Source organism: Salvelinus alpinus, chromosome 30 (genome assembly GCF_045679555.1).
Source record: "Salvelinus alpinus chromosome 30, SLU_Salpinus.1, whole genome shotgun sequence".
NCBI classification, from domain to species: domain Eukaryota; kingdom Metazoa; phylum Chordata; class Actinopteri; order Salmoniformes; family Salmonidae; genus Salvelinus; species Salvelinus alpinus.
The window spans coordinates 19,277,096-19,300,396 of record NC_092115.1 but is presented as its reverse complement, the minus strand read 5'-3'; the positions used below and the strand labels follow the sequence as shown (position 1 = coordinate 19,300,396).

Sequence of the window (23,301 nt, the reverse complement as noted above, 5' to 3'; positions counted from 1 at the left end):
CATTTCTGCAAAAAGTACGCTCTTTGTCCCCATGTGCAGTTGCAAACTGTAATCTGGCTTTTTTATGGCAGTTTTTGAGCAGTGGCTTCTTCCTTGCTGAGCGGCCTTTCGGGTTATGTCGATGTAGGACTCGTTTTACTGTGGATATAGATACTTTTGTACCTGTTTCCTCCAGCATCTTCACAAGGTCCTTTGCTGTTGTTCTGGGATTGATTTGCACTTTCACACCAAAGGACGTTCATCTCTAGGAGACCGAACACATCTCCTTCCTGAGCGGTATGACGGCTGCGTGGTCCCATGGTGTTTGTACAGATGAACGTGGTACCTTCAGGCGTTTGAAAATTGCTCCCAAGGATGAACCAGACTTGTGGGGGTCTACAATATTTTTTCTGAGGTCTTGGCTGATATCTTTTGATTTTCCCATGATGTCAAGCAAAGAGGCACTGAGTTTGAAGGTAGGCCTTGAAATAGATCCACAGGTACACCTCCAATTGACTCAAATTATGTCAATTAGCCTATCAGAAGCTTCTAAAGCCATGACATCCTTTTCTGTAATTGTCTAAGCTGTTTAAAGGCACAGTCAACTTAGTGTATGTAAACTTCTGACCCACTGGAATTGTGATACAGTGAATTAATCTGTCTGTAAACAATTGTTGGAAAAATTACTTGTCATGCACAAAGTAGATGTCCTAACCGACTTGCCAGAACTATAGTTTGTTAACAAGAAATTTGTGGAGTGGTTGATAAAGAAGTTTTAATGACTCTAACATAAGTGTATGTAAACTTCTGACTTCAACTGTATACAGGAGGGTGCCAGTACAGAGTCAATGTGCGGGGTCACCGGTTATTTGAGGTAGTATGTACATGTAGGTAGAGTTAATTAAAGATACTATGCATAGATGACAACAGAGAGTGGCAGTGGTGTGGAGAGGGGAGGAGGGGCAGCAATGTGAATAGTCTGGGTAGCCATTTGACTAGATGTTCAGGAGTCTTATGGCTTGGGGGTAGAAGCTGTTAAGAAGCCTCTTGAACCTAGACTTGGCGCTCCGGTACCGCTTGCCGTGCGGTAGCAGAGAGAACAGTCTATGACTAGGGTGGCTGGAGTCTTTGACAATTTTCAGAGACTTCCTCTGACACTGCCTGGTATAGAGGTCCTGGATAGCAGGAAGCTTGGCCCCAGTGATGTACTGGGCCGTTCGTACTACCCTCTGTAGTGCCTTGCGGTCGGAGGCCGAGCAGTTGCCATACCAGGCAGTGATGCAACCAGTCAGGCTGCTCTCGATGGTGCAGCTGTAGAACCTTTTGAGGATCTGAGGACCAATGCCAAATCTTGTCAGTCTCCTGAGGGGGGGGAATAGGTTTTGTCGTGCCCGCTTCACAACTGTCTTGGTGTGCTTGGACCATGTTAGTTTGTTGTTGATGTGGACACCAAGGAACTTGAAGCTCTCAACCTGCTCCACTGCAGCCCCGTCCTCTTTTTTCTATGAGATAATATCAGTCAGTTAACATGACGTTTAAGAATTATGAAGCCTTTATGTGCTTGTCTTGATTACATAAATGCAAATTCACAAAACGTGATGTTAGCTGGGGAAGATTATCTCATAGAACAAAACGTATAAGATCTCTTAAGCCTGTGTTTACCACAGACCTGATTTTCAGCATTTATTTAAAAAATAATACAAAAATAAAATAATTTCCCCATAGGCTTTGGCCAACAAGCCATGTCAGAGTTAGCCTCCGTTAGTGCCTACAAAAAGATGCCGTTACTGTTGCTCTCTATTTTTGAAGTAGTCCATTTTCTTCTACTACTTCTATTAGTTTTTTGTTGTTGTATTTATTAGGTATCCCCATTAGCTGTTGCCAAGACAGCAGCTACTCTTCCTGGTGTCCAAACACATTAAGGCACTTACATAACATATAAAACAAAAGATAAACAGTACATCGTTGGTAAACAAACTGAAAGGGTGCATAATGCTACCTCAAGTGTGTTTTTTGAACAGGTAAAAAGCCAAGGTTGGCGATTTACTGCCTCCTGCAGTTATGGAATGTTTTATCACAAGTATAATTCATTGGCTGATCCCTTCTGAGGACCTGGATGGAATTATGTGATTCTTCTGGAAGTCCCACCCAGTTGACTACTTAAACATGGTGAAAGTACTCAATGGCGGTGCCCACGCTAAAACTGGCTTTTGGGCAGTAGAGTCCTCTATATGTCTCTATGGGGTGTAACCACTGTCTCTCTTTGTTTTCAGGAGTCTCCTGAAGTCGAGGATGACATGACCACAAACGAAGTAAGACTGAACACTAGTTGATTAACTGTCATGTCAGTCAATAACATAAAAATGCAGTGATTGGTTGTATGAGTTTTTAGATGGTCATCATTGAGGGATTTTGTTGGGAAGGCAGATAAAGCATCTTCTATCCAAAGCAATCCCTTTAGCATGGGAAAACACAGAATCCTCCTAATTACTACACATGTTTTATTACATCACTTTTGTCTTGAGCCGACTTCACTGTCGGACAGAGCGCGGCACAATGGCTCACGCCCGGCAGGCAACCCGGTTCCAAATTGAATGTAATTAACTTTCAGCCAGTGCAAAACATTCCAACACGGGCGCCCGGCGAAGTTAATCTAACCCACTCATTGGTTGAGAGTTCTGAATCCCCTACCACAGATAGCGGAGTGGGAGGAGCAACAGTTGGACGAGCCAGTGGATTTCAACAACTGCAAGATTGACCCAGCCCCTTTTCAGCTGGTGGAGCAGACGTCTCTGCATAAGGTGTGTCATCTTCAGTTCAGCTGTCAATCAACCTGTCCCTTATCAATCTGCACAACCAACCTAGCTGTCATCCGTTATTTTTGGAGGAACGCTTTAGTTTATAATGCTTAAGTGTCATTGAATCCACTGGATAAGAGTGTCTGCTAAATGACTCAAATCTAATACCAGGCAACAAGTAAATTGTAAATTGACGGGGTTGGTGACAGAAATGTGATGGCACGCAGCTCCACTAGACCAGAGCCTTCCATTACAAATAGAAGGCTCTGCACTAGACTGAGATTTTTTGAGTAGTCAATTTGTTCTCATTGACATTTTAATGGATGTCATCTATTGCTCTTTCTCCTACTCTCTCTCTCGTTCTCTCCATACCCCCATATGAATGTTGCTACCATGTACACTACCGTTCAGAAATGTGGGGTCACTTGGAAATGTCCTTGTTTTTGAAAGAAAAGCCATTTTCTTTGTTCCAATGGCACGTTGTGTTAGCTAATCCAAGTTGATCATTTTAAAAGGCTAATTGATCATTAGAAAACCCTTTTGCAATTATGTTAGCACAGCTGAAAATCAGAACAACAGTTAAGGAAGCAATAAAACTGTCCTTCTTTAGACTAGCTGAGTATCTGGAGCATCAGCACTTGTGGGTTCGATTACAGGCTCAAAATCGCCAGAAACAAAGACCTTTCTTCTGAAACTCATCAGTTTATTCTTGTTCTGAGAAATGAAGGCTATTCCATGCGAGAAATTGCCAATAAACTGAAGATCTCATACAACGCTGTGTACTACTCCCTTCACAGAACAGCGCAAACTGGCTCTAACCAGAATAGAAAGAGGAGTGGGAGGCCCCGGTGCACAACTGTGCAAGTACATTAGAGTGTCTAGTTTGAGAAACAGACGCCTCACAAGTCCTCAACTGGCAGCTTCATTAAATAGTACCTGCAAAACACCAGTCTCAACGTCAACAGCGAAGAGGCAACTTCGGGATGCTGGCCTTCTAGGCAGAGTTCCTCTGTCCAGTGTCTGTGTTATTTTGCCCATCTTAATATTTTATTTTTATTGGCCAGAGATATGGCCTTTTCTTTGCAACTCTGCCTAGAAGGCCAGCATCCCGGAGTCGCCTCCTCACTTCACTAAACTTGGATTAGCTAACACAATGTGCCATTGGAACACAGAAGTGATGGTTGCTGACAATGGGCCTCTGTACACCTATGCAGATATAAAAAATCAGCCTTTTCTAGCTACAATAATCATTTACAATATTAACAATGTCTACACTTTATTTCTGATAAATTTGATATTATTGTAATGAACAAAAAATGTGCTTTTCTTTCAAAAACAAGGACATTTCTAAGTGACCCCAAACTTTTGAATGGCAGTGTAAATACAGCACTTAGATTTTATAGGCCATTTAATCTAAAGTGGGACCCTCCTTTCTCTTCCCTCTCTCTCCTTTGTTTTATCCCTCTATCTGGTCATGTTGTTCCTTCTGATCTGCTCTACCCTCGCTGTCTCTCGCTCTCTCTCATTCTTCAGACTCACACCATATTCTCTCTGCTGGGGCTGGACCATGCCTATGTGACCAGTATTGGACGATTGGTGGGAGTCGTCTCCCTCAGGGAGGTGGGTGTTCCTGTGCACTAGAACTCTGATGTCACTGTGATATCATGTAGTTTGATTAGTTTCTATTTTCAACACTGTTGTCATCATGCTATGAGTGATTGAGGGCAGTTCATCTTAAAATCCCGACAAGCACATCACAGGAAACCTTCCTGTTTACTTTGGCTGTGATTGTGTTTGAATATTGTCATCACTTTAGATCAGTTTTAAGGACAATATTGCGCTTCATGAATCACCAGTAACCTCAGGCTAATCAATTTGCTCGTTACAGAAATTGCTGCAGATTAAGGTTGCCTTGGCAACAATCCTGTACATTTGGAGATCTAATCAAAAGTGTCATATGAATCACCACATTGTTTACTCCATAATGTTCCATCCTCTCTCTCTCCACTCTTCTTTCCATCCTCTCCCCCATCTTTTGTCATCCTTGCTCCTTATTTTATTCCTCAATCTCTACCTCTCCTCTCTCTGTCCAATGTCTAGCTTCGTAAGGCCATAGAAGGCTCAGTGACCGTGACAGGAGTGAAAGTTCGCCCCCCACTGGCCAGTTTCCGTGACAGCGGCAACAACACCACCAGCGTTTCGGAGGTGACAGAGCTACACAAGCTTTGGAACCGCCACAGAGAACTCTCATTACCACGGGAACCCACCCCGCCTGACCAATTGGACGATATATATCAGGAGAGTCCTGTCCACTTCACACAGGACCAATCAGATTTGGAGTTTGAAACCAGCCAAGCTGACAATACGCACCTGCCATCGGAATTGGTTCTTCAGGAAAGCCTCTCACTAACAGACGACCAAACAGAAGAGTTTATCTTAGAGTGCAGCCCTTCCCACACTGACGAATCAGAGCTGGCCTGTGATTTTGACCCCCCCCACCTCCCTGAGACTTATCAATCGGAGCCGGCGAAGGAACATGGAACCCCGCCCGAGAACATACAGCAAATGGACCAATCAGAACTGCAGTGTGAGCGAAGTCCCACCCGCACTGAGGACCAATCGGAATGACAGACAATTAGATGATTCATGGTTTGTTGAGGTTTCTACAACATTACAGGTCATTTTCACCTCAATCTCCAAGCTGGATGTCTGTGTCCACGATGTATTGGTGTGTGTTTGTGGACGTGTTTAACTATTCTTGTGGAGACCAGAAGTCCCCACAACAATAGTAAACGAACGAAAATATGACCAACTGGGGACATTTTGTTAGTCCCCACAAGGTCAAATGCTATTTCTAGGGGGTTTAGGATTGCCCATGCACCCATCTGGTGCTGACACTACTTTCCCCCAAATGACAGAGAGATCAGAAGGAACAACATGACCAGATAGAGGAGGGTCCCACTTTGGATTAAATAGCCTATACAATCTATGTGCTGTATTTACATTCATACGAGGTGAGGACAAGGATATTTAAGACAAAATTATAAGTAACTACCTTAAGGCAGCTGAGAAAATGCCACCACCACAGGGTTAAGAACATTTGTGAAGCACATTGTAATTAACATGCATTTAACTCAAAGTACATGTAGCCTTGTCTGACGTTAAGGTAGTAGGAAAGATGTTAGTGTCTTGTAACAGTACATTTTGTATCATTACGTTCCTAGCGATAGGTAATGATTTTTCACACAACATCGTTCCTACTGTACAACATGTCTCTGGAATGATTTTATTGTTATTGACAGGAAACTTTGGTTATGTGGAGAGACAACAGTGAAACTCAGAATACATCGAAGTTAAGCACGCACACACTCACATAGTAATACATATTTGTTCACCAACATACAAAATAATATTCCTAAGACATAGCGCACACACACTAAAAATGATTTATACAGTCTGCCTGGCCTCAAAACCATTTTAGAAATATGTACTACCAACTTAGAAGCACAGTCATAACTCTCCAAGTCCGCAGATGAGCAATAAAAGCCTTGGTTGAATAATTAAACTGTGTGTGTGACTGTTCTCCACTGTCTCATAAAATGGGTTCATTCAAGACGGATGTTAAATCATTAATAACTTCAACAGTTGAGCCATAATATATTGTAAAACTATGCTATCACAACTTTGGTTCATTTTCGTCTTAAAGAAAAATCAGTTGTGCAATAATTTGTCTTTTGTATGCAGATAGAATGTGAAGTAGTGCTCGCCATGTAAAAGGAGTTTAATGTAGAGTGTAATAAGCTAATTAACAGAGCATCTAGTTAAGCAATAAGTCCGACGTTTCTCTCTTTATATTGCACCGGCCTGTATATGCGTTGTACATATGAAAATAGATTATGACAAATCTACGCACACTCTTGAGCATAGGAGAATATGCATTTGAGATTAACAGCCATTGTTGTTTTTTGTACATCAGTGATGGATTAAATTTCAACAAAACTTTGAGATGTAACTCTGTTCTGTGTGCTTGTGTTGGTCAATTTCCCCTTGTCTCCTATCAGAGATGGGGGGGAAATGATCAAAACTTCACAGCATGGTCCAACACTAACAATCCATAGAGAACCAATGAAATAACACTTCTCAGTAATCCAGTTAACTCAAATACATAGTAACATTAGCAAGGATTGAGAGAAAACGAAGAGGAAAAGTGCAGGGAGACGAGAGCTGAGACAAAGGGAAGGAAGGATGATAAGTAAAGGCCAGACATCCTCTAAATTAGTGTCTACAGAATGTTCAAAATAGATTTTTTTCCTCACCCATCTACACAAAATACACCATAATTGCAAATTTATTGAAAATGAAATACTGAAATCTCTCCTTTATATAAGTATTCACACCCCTGAGTCAATACATGCTAGAATCACCTTTGGCATTGATTACAGCTGTGAATCTCTTTGGGTACATTTCTAATAGCTTTGCACACCTGGATTGTACAATATTTGCCACAATTATTTTAAATACTTCAAGCTCTGTCAAGTTGGTTGTTGATCATTGCTAGGGCAGCCATTTTTAAGTCTTAACATGGATTTTCTCAGGAACATTCAATTCCAGTGTATATTTGGCTTTATGTTATTGTCCTGCTGAAAGGTGAATGTCTCCCAGTGTTGGAAATCAGACAACCAGGTTTTCCTCTAGGATTTTGCCTGTGCTTAGCTCTATTCTGTTTCTTTTTATCCTAAAAAAAACTCCCTAGTCCTTGCTGATGACAAGCATACCCTTAACATGAGGCAGCCACAACCATGCTTGAAAATACTCAGTAATGTGTATTTGTATTCAGGACAAAGTTAATTTCTTTGCCGCAGTTTTACTTTAGTGCCTTATTACAAACAGGATGTTTTGGAATATTTGAGGATGGATCTACAATATTGTTGATCCATCCTCAGTTTTCTCCTATCACAGCCATTCAACTCTAACTGTTTTAAAGTTACCATTGGCCTCATGGTAGAATCCCTGAGCGCTTTCCTTCCTCTCCGGCAACGGAGTTAAGAACACATGTATCTTTGTAGTGACTGGGTGTATTGTACACCATCCAAAGTGTAATTAAAAACTTCCCCATGCTCAAAGGGATATTCAATGTCTGCTTTTTTTTACCCATCTACCAATAGTGGCCCTTCTTTGTGAGGCATTGGAAAACCTCTTTGGTCTTTGTGGTTGAATCTGCTTTTGAAATTCACTGCTCGACTGAGGGACCTTACAATTAATTTTATGCGTGGGGTACAGAGATGAGGTGGTCATTCAAAGCATGTTAAACACTTATTGCACACAGAGTCCATGTAACTTGTGACTTTAGTAGATTTTTACTCCTTGCCATAAAGCAGTTGAATACTTGACTCAAGACATTTCAGCTTTTCATTTTTAATTAATTTAGAAATATAATTCCACTTTACCCCATAATGTCAATGTGTGTAGGCCAGTGACACAAAATCTCTATTTAATCTACTTTAAATTCAGGCTGTAACACAAAATGTGGAATAAGTCAAGGGGTGTGAATAACTTCTGAAGGTAGTGTTTCTAAGAGTTGACAGACTATACAAGATGAAACATCACATTTAAATGCTCTCCCTCTTCCTTCCATCTTCTTAATGGAACGAAGCCACGCCTGACGAGCCTCTGTCAGAGAAGAATCTTCTCTGGCAGGAGTGCCACTCTCTACCCTGAAACACACTCCTATCCTCTTCGAGTGAAAGGTTGAATAGCAGGAGTCAAACCTACTGCTTCATGATTGTCACCCTCCTCTCGCCGTCGCCCCCCCCCCCTTCCCTCACCCTCCTCTCGCCGTCGCCCCCCCCTTCCCTCACCCTCCTCTCGCCGTCGCCCCCCCCTTCCCTCACCCTCCTCTCGCCGTCGCCCCCCCCCTTCCCTCACCCTCCTCTCGCCGTCGCCCCCCCCACCTTCCCTCACCCTCCTCTCGCCGTCGCCCCCCCCCCCCTTCCCTCACCCTCCTCTCGCCGTCGCCCCCCCTCCCTTACCCTCCTCTCGCCGTCGCCCCTTCCCTCACCCTCCTCTCGCCGTCGCCCCAACCCTTCCCTCACCCTCCTCTCGCCGTCGCCCCCCCTCCCTTACCCTCCTCTCGCCGTAGCCCCCCCCTTCCCTCACCCTCCTCTCGCCGTCGCCCCCCCCCCCTTCCCTCACCCTCCTCTCGCCGTCGCCCCCCCCCCTTTCCTCACCCTCCTCTCGCCGTCGCCCCCCCTTCCCTCACCCTCCTCTCGCCGTCGCCCCCCCTTCCCTCACCCTCCTCTCGCCGTCGCCCCCCCCCCTTCCCTCACCCTCCTCTCGCCGTCGCCCCCCCCCCCTTTCCTCACCCTCCTCTCGCCGTCGCCCCCCCTCCCTTACCCTCCTCTCGCCGTAGCCCCCCCCTTCCCTCACCCTCCTCTCGCCGTCGCCCCCCCCCCCTTCCCTCACCCTCCTCTCGCCGTCGCCCCCCCCCTTCCCTCACCCTCCTCTCGCCGTAGCCCCCCCTTCCCTTACCCTCCTCTCGCCGTTGCCCCCCCCTACCTCTCGCCATCGCCCTTTCCCTCCTCTCGCCATCGCCACCCCCCTTTCCCTCACCCTCCTCTCGCCGTCGCCCCCCTGCCTTCCCCTCCTCTCGCCGTCGCCCCTCTCGCCGTCGCCCCCCTCTTCCCTTACCCTCCTCTCGCCGTCGCCCCCCTCTTCCCTCACCCTCCTCTCGCCGTCGCCCCTTCCCTCACCCTCCTCTCGCCGTCGCCCCCCCTCCCTTACCCTCCTCTCGCCGTCGCCCCCCCTCCCTTACCCTCCTCTCGCCCCCCTCTTCCCTTACCCTCCTCTCGCCGTCCCCCCCCTTCCCTCCTCTCGCCGTCGCCCCCCTGCCTCACCCTCCTCTCGCCATCGCCACCCCCGTTTCCCTTACCCTCCTCTCGCCGTCGCCCCCCCTCCCTTACCCTCCTCTCGCCGTCGCCCCCCCCTCCCTTACCCTCCTCTCGCCGTCGCCTCCCTCACCCTCCTCTCGCCATCGCCACCCCCCTTTCCCTCACCCTCCTCTCGCCGTCGCCTCCCTCACCCTCCTCTCGCCATCGCCACCCCCCTTTCCCTTACCCTCCTCTCGCCGTCGCCCCCCCTCCCTTACCCTCCTCTCGCCGTTGCCCACCCTTCCCTCACCCTCCTCTCGCCCCCCCCCCTCCCTCTCGCCCCCCTCCCTCTCGCCCCCCTCCCTTACCCTCCTCTCGCCATCGCCACCGCCCTTTCCCTCCTCTCGCCATCGCCACCCCCCTTTTCATCACCCTCCTCTCGCCATCGCCACCGCCCTTACCCTCCTCTCGCCGTCGCCACCCCCCTTTCCCTCACCCTCCTCTCGCCGTCGCCACCCCCCTTTCCCTTACCCTCCTCTCGCCGTCGCCCCCCCTCCCCCCTTCCCTCTCGCCCTCCTCTCGCCATCGCCACCTCCCTCACCCTCCTCTCGCCGTCGCCCCCCTGCCTTCCCCTCCTCTCGCCGTCGCCCCCCTGCCTTCCCCTCCTCTCGCCGTCGCCCCTCTCGCCGTCGCCCCCCTCTTCCCTCACCCTCCTCTCGCCGTCGCCCCCCCCCCCTTCCCTCACCCTCCTCTCGCCGTCGCCCCCCTCCCTTACCCTCCTCTCGCCGTCGCCCCCCCTCCCTTACCCTCCTCTCGCCGTCGCCCCCCTCTTCCCTTACCCTCCTCTCGCCGTCCCCCCCCCTTCCCTCCTCTCGCCGTCGCCCCCCTGCCTTACCCTCCTCTCGCCGTCGCCCCCCTCTTCCCTTACCCTCCTCTCGCCGTCGCCCCCCTCTTCCCTTACCCTCCTCTCGCCGTCGCCCCCCCCCCCCCTTCCCTCACCATCGCCACCTCCACTTCCCTCACCCTCCTCTCGCCGTCGCCCCCCTGCCTTCCCCTCCTCTCGCCGTCGCCCCCCTGCCTTCCCCTCCTCTCGCCGTCGCCCCTCTCGCCGTCGCCCCCCTCTTCCCTTACCCTCCTCTCGCCGTCGCCCCCCTCTTCCCTCACCCTCCTCTCGCCGTCGCCCCCCCCCCCCTTCCCTCACCCTCCTCTCGCCGTCGCCCCCCCTCCCTTACCCTCCTCTCGCCGTCGCCCCCCCTTCCCTCCTCTCGCCGTCGCCCCCCTGCCTTACCCTCCTCTCGCCGTCGCCCCCCTCTTCCCTTACCCTCCTCTCGCCGTCGCCCCCCTCTTCCCTTACCCTCCTCTCGCCGTCGCCCCCCCCCCCCTTCCCTCACCATCGCCACCTCCACTTCCCTCACCCTCCTCTCGCCGTCGCCCCCCTGCCTTCCCCTCCTCTCGCCGTCGCCCCCCTGCCTTCCCCTCCTCTCGCCGTCGCCCCTCTCGCCGTCGCCCCCCTCTTCCCTTACCCTCCTCTCGCCGTCGCCCCCCTCTTCCCTCACCCTCCTCTCGCCGTCGCCCCCCCCCCCCTTCCCTCACCCTCCTCTCGCCGTCGCCCCCCCTCCCTTACCCTCCTCTCGCCGTCGCCCCCCTCTTCCCTTACCCTCCTCTCGCCGTCCCCCCCCCTTCCCTCCTCTCGCCGTCGCCCCCCTGCCTTACCCTCCTCTCGCCGTCGCCCCCCTCTTCCCTTACCCTCCTCTCGCCGTCGCCCCCCTCTTCCCTTACCCTCCTCTCGCCGTCGCCCCCCCCCCCCCCTTCCCTCACCCTCCTCTCGCCCCCCCCCTTCCCTTACCCTCCTCTCGCCGTCGCCCCCCCCCCCCTTCCCTCACCCTCCTCTCGCCGTCGCCCCCCCTCCCTTACCCTCCTCTCGCCGTCGCCCCCCTGCCTTCCCCTCCTCTCGCCGTCGCCCCTCTCGCCGTCGCCCCCCTCTTCCCTTACCCTCCTCTCGCCGTCGCCCCCCTCTTCCCTCACCCTCCTCTCGCCGTCGCCCCCCCCCCCTTCCCTCACCCTCCTCTCGCCGTCGCCCCCCCTCCCTTACCCTCCTCTCGCCGTCGCCCCCCCTCCCTTACCCTCCTCTCGCCGTCGCCCCCCTCTTCCCTTACCCTCCTCTCGCCGTCCCCCCCCCTTCCCTCCTCTCGCCGTCGCCCCCCTGCCTTACCCTCCTCTCGCCGTCGCCCCCCTCTTCCCTTACCCTCCTCTCGCCGTCGCCCCCCTCTTCCCTTACCCTCCTCTCGCCGTCGCCCCCCCCCCCCTTCCCTCACCATCGCCACCTCCACTTCCCTCACCCTCCTCTCGCCGTCGCCCCCCTGCCTTCCCCTCCTCTCGCCGTCGCCCCCCTGCCTTCCCCTCCTCTCGCCGTCGCCCCTCTCGCCGTCGCCCCCCTCTTCCCTCACCCTCCTCTCGCCGTCGCCCCCCCCCCCTTCCCTCACCCTCCTCTCGCCGTCGCCCCCCCTCCCTTACCCTCCTCTCGCCGTCGCCCCCCCTTCCCTCCTCTCGCCGTCGCCCCCCTGCCTTACCCTCCTCTCGCCGTCGCCCCCCTCTTCCCTTACCCTCCTCTCGCCGTCGCCCCCCTCTTCCCTTACCCTCCTCTCGCCGTCGCCCCCCTCTTCCCTTACCCTCCTCTCGCCGTCGCCCCCCCCCCCCTTCCCTCACCATCGCCACCTCCACTTCCCTCACCCTCCTCTCGCCGTCGCCCCCCTGCCTTCCCCTCCTCTCGCCGTCGCCCCCCTGCCTTCCCCTCCTCTCGCCGTCGCCCCTCTCGCCGTCGCCCCCCTCTTCCCTTACCCTCCTCTCGCCGTCGCCCCCCTCTTCCCTCACCCTCCTCTCGCCGTCGCCCCCCCCCCCCTTCCCTCACCCTCCTCTCGCCGTCGCCCCCCCTCCCTTACCCTCCTCTCGCCGTCGCCCCCCCTCCCTTACCCTCCTCTCGCCGTCGCCCCCCTCTTCCCTTACCCTCCTCTCGCCGTCCCCCCCCCTTCCCTCCTCTCGCCGTCGCCCCCCTGCCTTACCCTCCTCTCGCCGTCGCCCCCCTCTTCCCTTACCCTCCTCTCGCCGTCGCCCCCCTCTTCCCTTACCCTCCTCTCGCCGTCGCCCCCCCCCCCCCTTCCCTCACCCTCCTCTCGCCCCCCCCTTCCCTTACCCTCCTCTCGCCGTCGCCCCCCCCCCCCTTCCCTCACCCTCCTCTCGCCGTCGCCCCCCCTCCCTTACCCTCCTCTCGCCGTCGCCCCCCTGCCTTCCCCTCCTCTCGCCGTCGCCCCTCTCGCCGTCGCCCCCCTCTTCCCTTACCCTCCTCTCGCCGTCGCCCCCCTCTTCCCTCACCCTCCTCTCGCCGTCGCCCCCCCCCCCCCTTCCCTCACCCTCCTCTCGCCGTCGCCCCCCCTCCCTTACCCTCCTCTCGCCGTCGCCCCCCCTCCCTTACCCTCCTCTCGCCGTCGCCCCCCTCTTCCCTTACCCTCCTCTCGCCGTCCCCCCCCCTTCCCTCCTCTCGCCGTCGCCCCCCTGCCTTACCCTCCTCTCGCCGTCGCCCCCCTCTTCCCTTACCCTCCTCTCGCCGTCGCCCCCCTCTTCCCTTACCCTCCTCTCGCCGTCGCCCCCCCCCCCCTTCCCTCACCCTCCTCTCGCCCCCCCCTTCCCTTACCCTCCTCTCGCCGTCGCCCCCCCCCCCCTTCCCTCACCCTCCTCTCGCCGTCGCCCCCCCTCCCTTACCCTCCTCTCGCCGTCGCCCCCCTGCCTTCCCCTCCTCTCGCCGTCGCCCCTCTCGCCGTCGCCCCCCTCTTCCCTTACCCTCCTCTCGCCGTCGCCCCCCTCTTCCCTCACCCTCCTCTCGCCGTCGCCCCCCCCCCCTTCCCTCACCCTCCTCTCGCCGTCGCCCCCCCTCCCTTACCCTCCTCTCGCCGTCGCCCCCCCTCCCTTACCCTCCTCTCGCCGTCGCCCCCCTCTTCCCTTACCCTCCTCTCGCCGTCCCCCCCCCTTCCCTCCTCTCGCCGTCACCCTCCTCTCGCCGTCGCCCCCCCTCCCTTACCCTCCTCTCGCCGTCGCCCCCCTCTTCCCTTACCCTCCTCTCGCCGTCCCCCCCCCTTCCCTCCTCTCGCCGTCACCCTCCTCTCGCCGTCGCCCCCCTCTTCCCTTACCCTCCTCTCGCCGTCGCCCCCCTCTTCCCTTACCCTCCTCTCGCCGTCGCCCCCCCCTTCCCTTACCCTCCTCTCGCCGTCGCCCCCCCCCCCCTTCCCTCACCCTCCTCTCGCCCCCCCCCTTCCCTTACCCTCCTCTCGCCGTCGCCCCCCCCCCCCCTTCCCTCACCCTCCTCTCGCCGTCGCCCCCCCTCCCTTACCCTCCTCTCGCCGTTGCCCACCCTTCCCTCACTTTCACCCCCCCTTCCCTCACCCTCCTCTCGCCGTCGCCCCCCCTCCCTTACCCTCCTCCTCTCGCCGTTGCCCACCCTTCCCTCACTTTCACCTCCCTCACTTTCACCCCCCCTTCCCTCACCCTCCTCTCGCCCCCCCTTCCCTCACCCTCCTCTCGCCCCCCCTTCCCTCACCCTCCTCTCGCCGTTGCCCACCCTTCCCTCACTTTCACCTCCCTCACTTTCACCCCCCCTTCCCTCACCCTCCTCTCGCCCCCCCTTCCCTCACCCTCCTCTCGCCCCCCCTTCCCTCACCCTCCTCTCGCCCCCCCTTCCCTCACCCTCCTCTCGCCCCCCTTCCCTCACCCTCCTCTCGCCCCCCCTTCCCTCACCCTCCTCTCGCCCCCCCTTCCCTCACCCTCCTCTCGCCGTCGCCCTCTCGCCATCGCCACCGCCCTTTCCCTCCTCTCGCCATCGCCACCCCCCTTTCCCTCACCCTCCTCTCGCCGTCGCCACCCCCCTTTCCCTTACCCTCCTCTCGCCGTCGCCACCCCCCTTTCCCTCACCCTCCTCTCGCCGTCGCCACCCCCCTTTCCCTTACCCTCCTCTCGCCGTCGCCCCTCCCCCCTTCCCTCTCGCCCCCCTCCCTTCTCTCGCCGTCGCCACCCCCCTTTCCCTCACCCTCCTCTCGCCGTCGCCACCCCCCTTTCCCTCACCCTCCTCTCGCCGTCGCCCCCCTGCCTTCCCCTCCTCTCGCCATCGCCCGCCTTCCCCTCCTCTCGCCGTCGCCCCCCTGCCTTCCCCTCTCGCCGTCGCCCCTCTCGCCGTCGCCCCCCTCTTCCCTTACCCTCCTCTCGCCGTCGCCCCCCTCTTCCCTTACCCTCCTCTCGCCGTCGCCCCCCTCTTCCCTTACCCTCCTCTCGCCGTCGCCCCCCCCCCCTTCCCTCACCCTCCTCTCGCCGTCGCCCCCCTCCCTTACCCTCCTCTCGCCGTCGCCCCCCCTCCCTTACCCTCCTCTCGCCGCCGCCCCCCCTCCCTTACCCTCCTCTCGCCGTCGCCCCCCCCTCCCTTACCCTCCTCTCGCCGTCGCCCCCCCCCTTCCCTCACCCTCCTCTCGCCGTAGCCCCCCCTTCCCTTACCCTCCTCTCGCCGTAGCCCCCCCTTCCCTTACCCTCCTCTCGCCATCGCCACCGCCCTTTCCCTCCTCTCGCCATCGCCACCGCCCTTTCCCTCCTCTCGCCATCGCCACCCCCCTTTCTCTTACCCTCCTCTCGCCGTCGCCCCCCCCTCCCTTACCCTCCTCTCGCCGTCGCCCCCCCTCCCTTACCCTCCTCTCGCCGTCGCCCCCCCTCCCTTACCCTCTCGCCGTCGCCCCCCCCTCCCTTACCCTCCTCTCGCCGTCGCCTCCCTCACCCTCCTCTCGCCATCGCCACCCCCCTTTCCCTCACCCTCCTCTCGCCATCGCCACCCCCCTTTCCCTCACCCTCGCCTCCCTCACCCTACTCTCGCCATCGCCACCCCCCTTTCCCTTACCCTCCTCTCGCCGTTGCCCACCCTTCCCTCCCTCTCGCCCCCCTCCCTTACCCTCCTCTCGCCCCCCTCCCTTACCCTCCTCTCGCCCCCCTCCCTTACCCTCCTCTCGCCATCGCCACCGCCCTTTCCCTCCTCTCGCCATCGCCACCCCCCTTTCCCTCACCCTCCTCTCGCCGTCGTCTCCCTCACCCTCCTCTCGCCATCGCCACCCCCCTTTCCCTTACCCTCCTCTCGCCGTCGCCCCCCCTCCCTTACCCTCCTCTCGCCGTCGCCCCCCCTCCCTTACCCTCCTCTCGCCGTCGCCCCCCCTCCCTTACCCTCCTCTCGCCATCGCCACCGCCCTTTCCCTCCTCTCGCCATCGCCACCCCCCTTTCCCTCACCCTCCTCTCGCCGTCGCCACCCCCCTTTCCCTCACCCTCCTCTCGCCGTCGCCACCCCCCTTTCCCTTACCCTCCTCTCGCCGTCGCCACCCCCCTTTCCCTCACCCTCCTCTCGCCGTCGCCCCTTTCCCTCTCGCCCCCCTCCCTTACCCTCCTCTCGCCGTCGCCCCCTTCCCTCTCGCCCCCCTCCCTTACCCTCCTCTCGCCATCGCCACCGCCCTTTCCCTCCTCTCGCCATCGCCACCCCCACTTCCCTCACCCTCTCGCTTTCACCCCCCCCTTCCTCTCGCCTTCGCCCCCCCCCCTTCCCTTCCCTCATCCCTCTCGCCGTTGCCTCCCTTACCCTCCTCTTGCCGTCGCCTCCCTTACCCTCCTCTCGCCACCCCCCTCACCCTCCTCTCGCCACCCCCCCTTCCCTCACCCTCCTCTCGCCAACCCCCCTTCCCTCACCCTCCTCTCGCCGTCGCCTCCCTCCCTTCCCTCACCCTCTCGCTTTCACCCCCCCCCTTCCTCTCGCCTTCGCCCCCCCCCCCCTTCCCTTCCCTCATCCCTCTCGCCGTTGCCTCCCTTACCCTCCTCTTGCCGTCGCCTCCCTTACCCTCCTGTATAGCTATATACAGTATTTAGCTTCTATTTATAAACTTTTTATACAAATTACATATCAAAAATAGCCAAACAATGAGGGAAAAGGTAGTTGCCTTGAGGATAAATTCAAACACTAAATTCAGTCATTTATTGTTGAACTCAGCAGGTTTTGTCTGGCTAACAGCCTACACAAATGGGCTGCAATATTGAGGAAAATTCAATGAAATCCAACTTGAGACTCCCCTGGTGTGCTGAAGTCCTTGTTTGTGTGCAAATGTTTTCACCATGGCCTGTAGGTCCAGGTTGCAGCCCGACTGTTTTCTATACTGAGTATTGCCAGCCCAGACTTTCCTGAGACATTGTGAATTAGGCCTATTGCGCTGCACACTATTTACATGAAGTCTTGATTGATTCATGCCAAGATATACCAAAGGGACTGGATCCATGGATCCATATTGCAACCACATAACTCAAACGCCTGTTCACCAGTTTGAATGAAATTGCAAGCAGCTTTATTTTTTCAAGCACTCCAGAACTGTTGTCTGCTGAAGATGCTAATCTGTTTGCGTCCTGACTACCTGTCCCCAGAGCTTCCTATACAGTTCATCTCTTTCCATAATGTGTTTAGGCTGGAAATGAAGGAGAATGAGAGGTTCAATTAAAGAGGTTATAGAACTGCTGTATTTGAAGCACTCCTCCCTTCTGACTAGTTCCCTTGATGTTGCTACGGCAATCAAGCTGCTTTTACCATCTCTGTAAGTATCGCTTCTGCAGAGAGATTGTTTTCTAAACTTAAACTCATAAAGAACTATAAGAAGCATTAGGCTCTCGGACTCCTATGAGCTTTTGAACACCTGAGTAAGCTCCACTCACTGCACTGGTGCCGCCGTAGCCTTGACCACAGCATTTGTTCACTGATATTCCCTTATACTTTCCATCAGTATTTTTTTTATTTTTCAGTCACATTCCTGAATCACAAAAACTTAGTTTCATAGTACTTATGGAAGTTAAAAAGGGTTATGAATGACTTGGAGGTTTGCTGTCAAAATGACTTATTCAATAACAACAAAAATAGACAATGACAGGCGCATGGGCCACCAGAACTCGTGGACCCCACCGCCCTGTGGGGGTGTCTGCTAGCCAGTGGGGCTTTTCTCTTTGAGATTGCGGGGGCTGTTTTATCTGCCAGAGAAATGGATATAGGCTAAGCAAGCATGCCGTCTCTTGGATAGGAGTATTTTACTGTAAGGCCATGTCAGATACGCGTCTGCTCAACGGTGATGTGACATGGCCGAGACCGACAACAGCCATCATAATGTGATGGGGTTGGTAATGTTCTCTCGTTGCACCGTGATTGGCTCAGTGTTCTGTCACTCATGGATCCAAGGCAGCTCAAGGTCATTGGCCACAGATAAAATGACATCAAATCACGTTATATCTATCTACCTTAGCTTTGATTGGGCTGATCATGTTATCATCATACTTTCAAAATCTTAGCTAGCAAGCTAGACAAGCCGTCATCAAGTCAGCAATCTACTGGAAAATCCTTTTCAATCCTTGTCATATGAAGAGAAATTATAGATAAAACGTATCGGTGCTCATCGGCCATAACCATTACACAAGTTGGAAATCGCTAATCAACAATGAGTGCTAAGTGGCTGTGCCACTGCAGCCCTGGGTTCGATCCCAGGCTGTGTCACAGCCGGCCGTGACACCCATGGAGAGACGCACAATTGGCCCAGTGCCGGCCGGGATGTCCTTGTCTCATCGTGCTCTAGCAACTCCTTGTGGCGGGCCGGACGGTCCACGTCGGTCGTCAATTCCAGTGTTTCCTCCGACACATTGGTGTGGCTGGCTTCCGGGTTAAGCGAGCAGTGTGTCAAGAAGCAATGCACTTGGCTCTCGACCTTCACCGAGTTGCAGCGATGAGACAAGATTGTAACTAACAATTGGATATCACGAAAAAGGGGGTAACACCATGGGCTAGAAAAGTTTGAATACATTGGCCATGCTGTCAATCCAGCATGACTTCTGCCGTGTTCAAAACAACTGGAAACTCAGAAATCTAAGGCTTCAGTTAATTCAAGACAACTGGGAACTCGGATAAAATTGGCTCCGATTTGGAAAATACGGAAAATAATTTAACGATCATCCAAATCGGAATTCCATGGTGGGATTTCGGGCCTCTTTCTAGAGCCCACAAGGCCCGCCGCGCCACCTTCCTGTTCAAGTGAGCACAGCAAGGTGAGTCCAAAAATGGCTTGTATGCTGCTGCATAAATGTAATATGCCAGGGAGATGGTGCATTCGGAAAGTATTCAGACCCCTTGACTTTTTCCCCACATTCTGTTACGTTACAGCCTTAAATGGATTAAATCATTTCCCCCCCTGAACAATCTACATACAATACCCTACAATGACAATAATACCCTATAATTTACATAAGTATTCAGACCCTTTGCTATGAGATTCAAAATTGAGCTCAAGTGCATCCTGTTTCCATTGATCATCAGGGAGATGTTTTTACAACTTGGAGTCCCCCTGAAGTAAATTCAATTGATTGGACATGATTTAGAAAGGCACACACAGGTTCATATAAGGTCCCACAGTTGACTGTGCATGTCAGAGCAAAAACCAAACCACGAGGTTGAAGGAATTGTCTGTAGAGCTCCGAAACAGGACTGTGTCAAGGAACAGAAAAGTACCAAAACATTTCTTCAGCATTGAAGGTCCAAGAACACAGTGGCCTCCATCATTCTTTAATGGAAGAAGTTTGGAACCACCAAGACTCTTCCAAGTGCTGCCCGCACAGCCAAACTGAGCAATCGGGGGAGAAGGGCCTTGGTCAGGGAAGTGACCAAGAACCCGATGGTCACTGACAGAGCTCCTCTGTGGATATGGGAGAACCTTCCAGAAGGACAAACATCTCTGCAGCACTCCACTAAATCAGGTCTTTATTGTAGAGACGCCAGACGGAAGTCATTCCTCAGTAAATGGCACGACAGCCCTCTTGGAGTTTGCCAAAATGCACCTAAAAGAACAAACTCTCAGACCATAAGAAACAAGATTCTCTGGTCTAATGAAAACAAGATTGAACTCTTTGGCCTGAATGCCAAGTGTCACGTCTGGAGGAAACCTGGCATCATCCCTAAGGTGAAGCATGGTGGTGGCGGCAGCATCTTGCTGTGGGGATGCTTTTTAGCAGCAGGGACCGGGAGATTAGTCAGAATTGAGGGAAAGACGAACGGAGCAAAGTACAGAGAGATCCTTGATGAAAACCTGCTCCAGAGCACTCAGGACCTCAGACTGGGGCGAAGGTTCACCTTCCAACAGGACAACGACCCTAAAATACACAGCTAAGACAATGCAGGAGTGGCTTCGGAACAAGTCTCTGAAAGTCCTTGAGTGGCCCTGCCAGAGCCCGAAATTGAACCCGATCGAACATCTCTGGAGAGACCTGAAAATAGCTGTGCAGACGCTCCCCATCCAACATGACCGAGTGTCTCTGCACAGCTATTTTCAGGTCTCTCCAGAGATGTTCGATCGGAGAGATGCTCCCCGTCTGCAGAGACGCTCCCCATCCAACCTGACAGAGTTTGAGAGGATCTGCAGAGAAGAATGTGCAAAACTCTCCAAATACAGGTGTGCCAAGCTTGTAGCATCATACCCAAGAAGACTTGAAGCTGTAATCGCTGCCAAAGGGGATTCAACAAAGATCGGAGTAAAGAATCTGAATACTCATGTAAATAAGATATTTCCATTTTTTTTTATACATTTGCAACAATTTCTAAAAACCTGCTTTTGCTTCACCATTATGGGGTATTGTGTGTAGATTGAGGGGAAAAAATAATTTTATCCATTTTAGAATAAGGCTGTAATGTAATAAAATGTGGACATATTCAAGGGGTCTAAATTCTTTCCGAATGCACACAGTCGTGGCCAAAAGTTTAGAGAATGACACAAATATGACATTTTCACAAAGTCTGCTGCCTCAGTTTGTATGATGGCAATTTGCATATACTCCAGAATGTTATGAAGAGTGATCAGATTAATTGAAATTAATTGCAAAGTCCCTCTTTGCCAAGCAAATGAACTGAATCCCCAAAAAAACATTTCCACTGCATTTCAGCCCTGCCACAAAAGGACCAGCTGACATGTCAGTAACATGTCAGAACACCGTAAGAACGGCCCATGTTCTTTATTCTGTCGCTGTACATTTCAGAAGTGCAGAACAAATAGTTATTGACTATGCCCGTCCTAGCTCGCTCATTAAAGTCTTAATCTAAATTATGGATTGCCTCTTATCCGCTCATCGTCACTTTATACATCTCAATTGTCATTAGAAACCACATTTGTTTAAAAACTTTTTTTTACCCAACCAAGATTTACATGCTAAAATCAGCCACTGCCTGCAAACCAAATGGAGGTGGTGGCACCGTCGAGTATCGCACATGATCACAATGCGCTGGTCTCAAATCCCATCAACAGATGTTACCATGGTGCCCCGTGCGGTTTAGTTCCCCCGGTACTAAAACACTGTCTTGTAGTTCAAAAAGTCCAGCTTTCACACTTCAAACATATGCGCTCTGTCAAAATGGTTCCCTCTGATGTTGGCAGGCGTCATTGGACTCCCAATAACGGCCGGTTGTGATACATCCTGGAATCGAACCAGGGTCTGTAGTGACACCTCTAGCACTGAGATGCAGTGCCTTACACTGTTGCACCACTCGGGACCCATCCTAACCAACTGCAAACCTGTAAACCCGATGGTTGATTGACCTAAATTTCCCAAGTCTCAACATGTGCACCACCTGATGCACCGTCATCCCTGTTAATCCCACAGGGAATGAGAAAGCTACCCATGTTCTGTCAATAATGGAGTGCTTGAGCCTTTGATAAACACCTGATGTGGCTCTCTGATAGACATTTCAATCATATACAAAAATGCTACACCTAGTGGACATGTACAATCCTTCTTGCAGGCTAACCTAGAGAAGAAAAATAAGTATACTAGTGACCATACAAACACTATTTCTGCTACAAACTCCTCAGGTATTTTATTTGCAATGCTCTGTTTCCTCATCTTTTCCAGTTTTCGATGCAAAAAGAAGCAGTTAATCCTTAAATAATAAAATAGGGAAAAAAATATTTACAAAATTCCAATAAAACTAATGAATGGAACACCTAAAGCACCCCTTTCTGCATCTCGTCAACCTGCCATTTCTGTTGGAAAAAGATACATGGCATTTTAAAGTTTACAGTACATCAGCAATTTATTTTTTATTATTTCTGAAAAATAAAACAGAAAAAGTGTAATATATATATATATATATGTACAGAACGCTCCTGAAATGTGATTCTACTCAGAGTAGAAAAGGCTTTCGGATCATTTCTGTTTTTCATCAAGTTGATTTCAAGTTTTAATGGTGACCTTGTCATTAAGTTTCCTCTAGTTAGGTGTTTCTTTACCGATATGACAGGGGTCTCGAGAGAGAGAAAGCACCCAACAGTTCATCATGTAAGTACAAGAGAGGTAAAAGATGAAGAATCTCAGTCAGGGTTGACTACTGGTGGTGGAAGTGAAAGGACAGGTTTAAGGAAGCATACAGAAGACCACCCCTCTCCCTCCCCTCAGTAGCCATGGTCAGAGGACACAATCAGTCCTCCATTTTGTTTCTCTGTCCTCACACAGGTCCTAGTACAGCGGTAAACTGGAAGTGGAAAAAAGGTACAGACAACCTTTGCTCAGAACTCCAATCAGCGGCTCCATAAATTTGATGTCAGCTGATCAGCCAACATATCACGTCTGCTGCTTCTCCTTCCCCCATCTAATCACCAATAGAAACACTTAAACCATGCTGCACGCTCCAAAAACAAGACAGAAGAGCGCTGTGTCCGATTGGACATCACACGGGCGCAGCATGATACCCCACTCCTGGGTAAAAGCATGCTACATGACACCTCTACCATTGTCTCTATGCGTTTGCGTGTCATATAGTATGTTGCATAATAGAATTGTGTCTAGAACCATAAAAAGAGCAGCGTGGTAGCTTACGTTTTTTCAAGAACAAAAAGTTAAAAGGGTTTTATAAGCAATGACCGTAGTAGTTATTCCACGCGTTTACACAAGCAAAATCCGGCAGAATAATTTTTCAGGTTTATTTCATTTTCGGCGGACACTCGCCATCACAAAACAGGGAAAAGAGAGAGAGAATGACGAAGCAAGAGTGAGAGAAAGAGAAAGAGAGAGAAAGTGATTGTATGTCCCGCTCTCAATAGCCTCGTTGAGGATTGGTATCAGTCCGCAACATTAAAGAGCCATAGAGTCCAAATCCCTCTTTGGCCCCCCTTGCAATACCCCTCCCTGGCCATAGAGGGGTGGTTTTAGAGTGAGGCCCGTTTAGTCTTTGTCGGACTCTTCTTCGGCATCACGGAGCCAGGTGAAGAAGGCGGTGACCGACTTGAGGGCCACACCCTTTCCAGTCTGCTCGGCTGGGTCTTTGCTGGACTCCCACCTGTAAAAGGCCTCCTCTTTGATCACGTCCTCATCGTAAAGCGTGTCAAAGAACATCCGCAGCAGATCTGGTGAAGGGAGGGTGACAGGAAGAGATGATGGTTAAGCTTCATAATCATGACTCATGAACAATGATAGAGAATAGCCACAACACATTAGATAGGCAGAGAAAAGCAAATCAATATATACTCCCTCCATCCCATTTCTTACTCACACAAACCACCAAAGCTCATTTTACACAAAAGTATATATA

At 52.8% G+C, this 23,301-nt stretch overlaps 2 protein-coding genes across 25 annotated transcripts in view; one reads left to right on the top strand and one right to left on the bottom strand.

Annotated features, from left to right (window-relative positions):
* Positions 1 to 7,906, top strand: part of LOC139560638 (chloride channel protein 2-like) — a 45,834-nt gene extending 37,928 nt beyond the window's left edge. For 6 of the 10 annotated variants that reach the window (XM_071377600.1, XM_071377599.1, XM_071377598.1 and 3 more), the window contains 4 exons: positions 2,253 to 2,291; positions 2,676 to 2,780; positions 4,311 to 4,397; positions 4,878 to 7,906. In XM_071377600.1, the coding sequence (XP_071233701.1) occupies positions 2,253 to 2,291; positions 2,676 to 2,780; positions 4,311 to 4,397; positions 4,878 to 5,405 (759 nt within the window). In that variant the 3' untranslated portion in view covers positions 5,406 to 7,906. Of the gene's footprint in view, positions 1 to 2,252; positions 2,781 to 4,310; positions 4,398 to 4,877 lie in introns of those variants that run through there. The other 4 variants (XR_011671999.1, XR_011671998.1, XM_071377605.1 and 1 more) reach the window with 2 other exon arrangements.
* Positions 7,907 to 22,679: 14,773 nt separating this feature from the next.
* Positions 22,680 to 23,301, bottom strand: part of LOC139560337 (eukaryotic translation initiation factor 4 gamma 1-like) — a 67,222-nt gene continuing 66,600 nt past the window's right edge. For all 15 annotated transcript variants that reach the window (XM_071377008.1, XM_071377011.1, XM_071377001.1 and 12 more), the window contains one exon: positions 22,680 to 23,116. In XM_071377008.1, the coding sequence (XP_071233109.1) occupies positions 22,935 to 23,116 (182 nt within the window). In that variant the 3' untranslated portion in view covers positions 22,680 to 22,934. The remainder of the gene's footprint in view (positions 23,117 to 23,301) is intronic.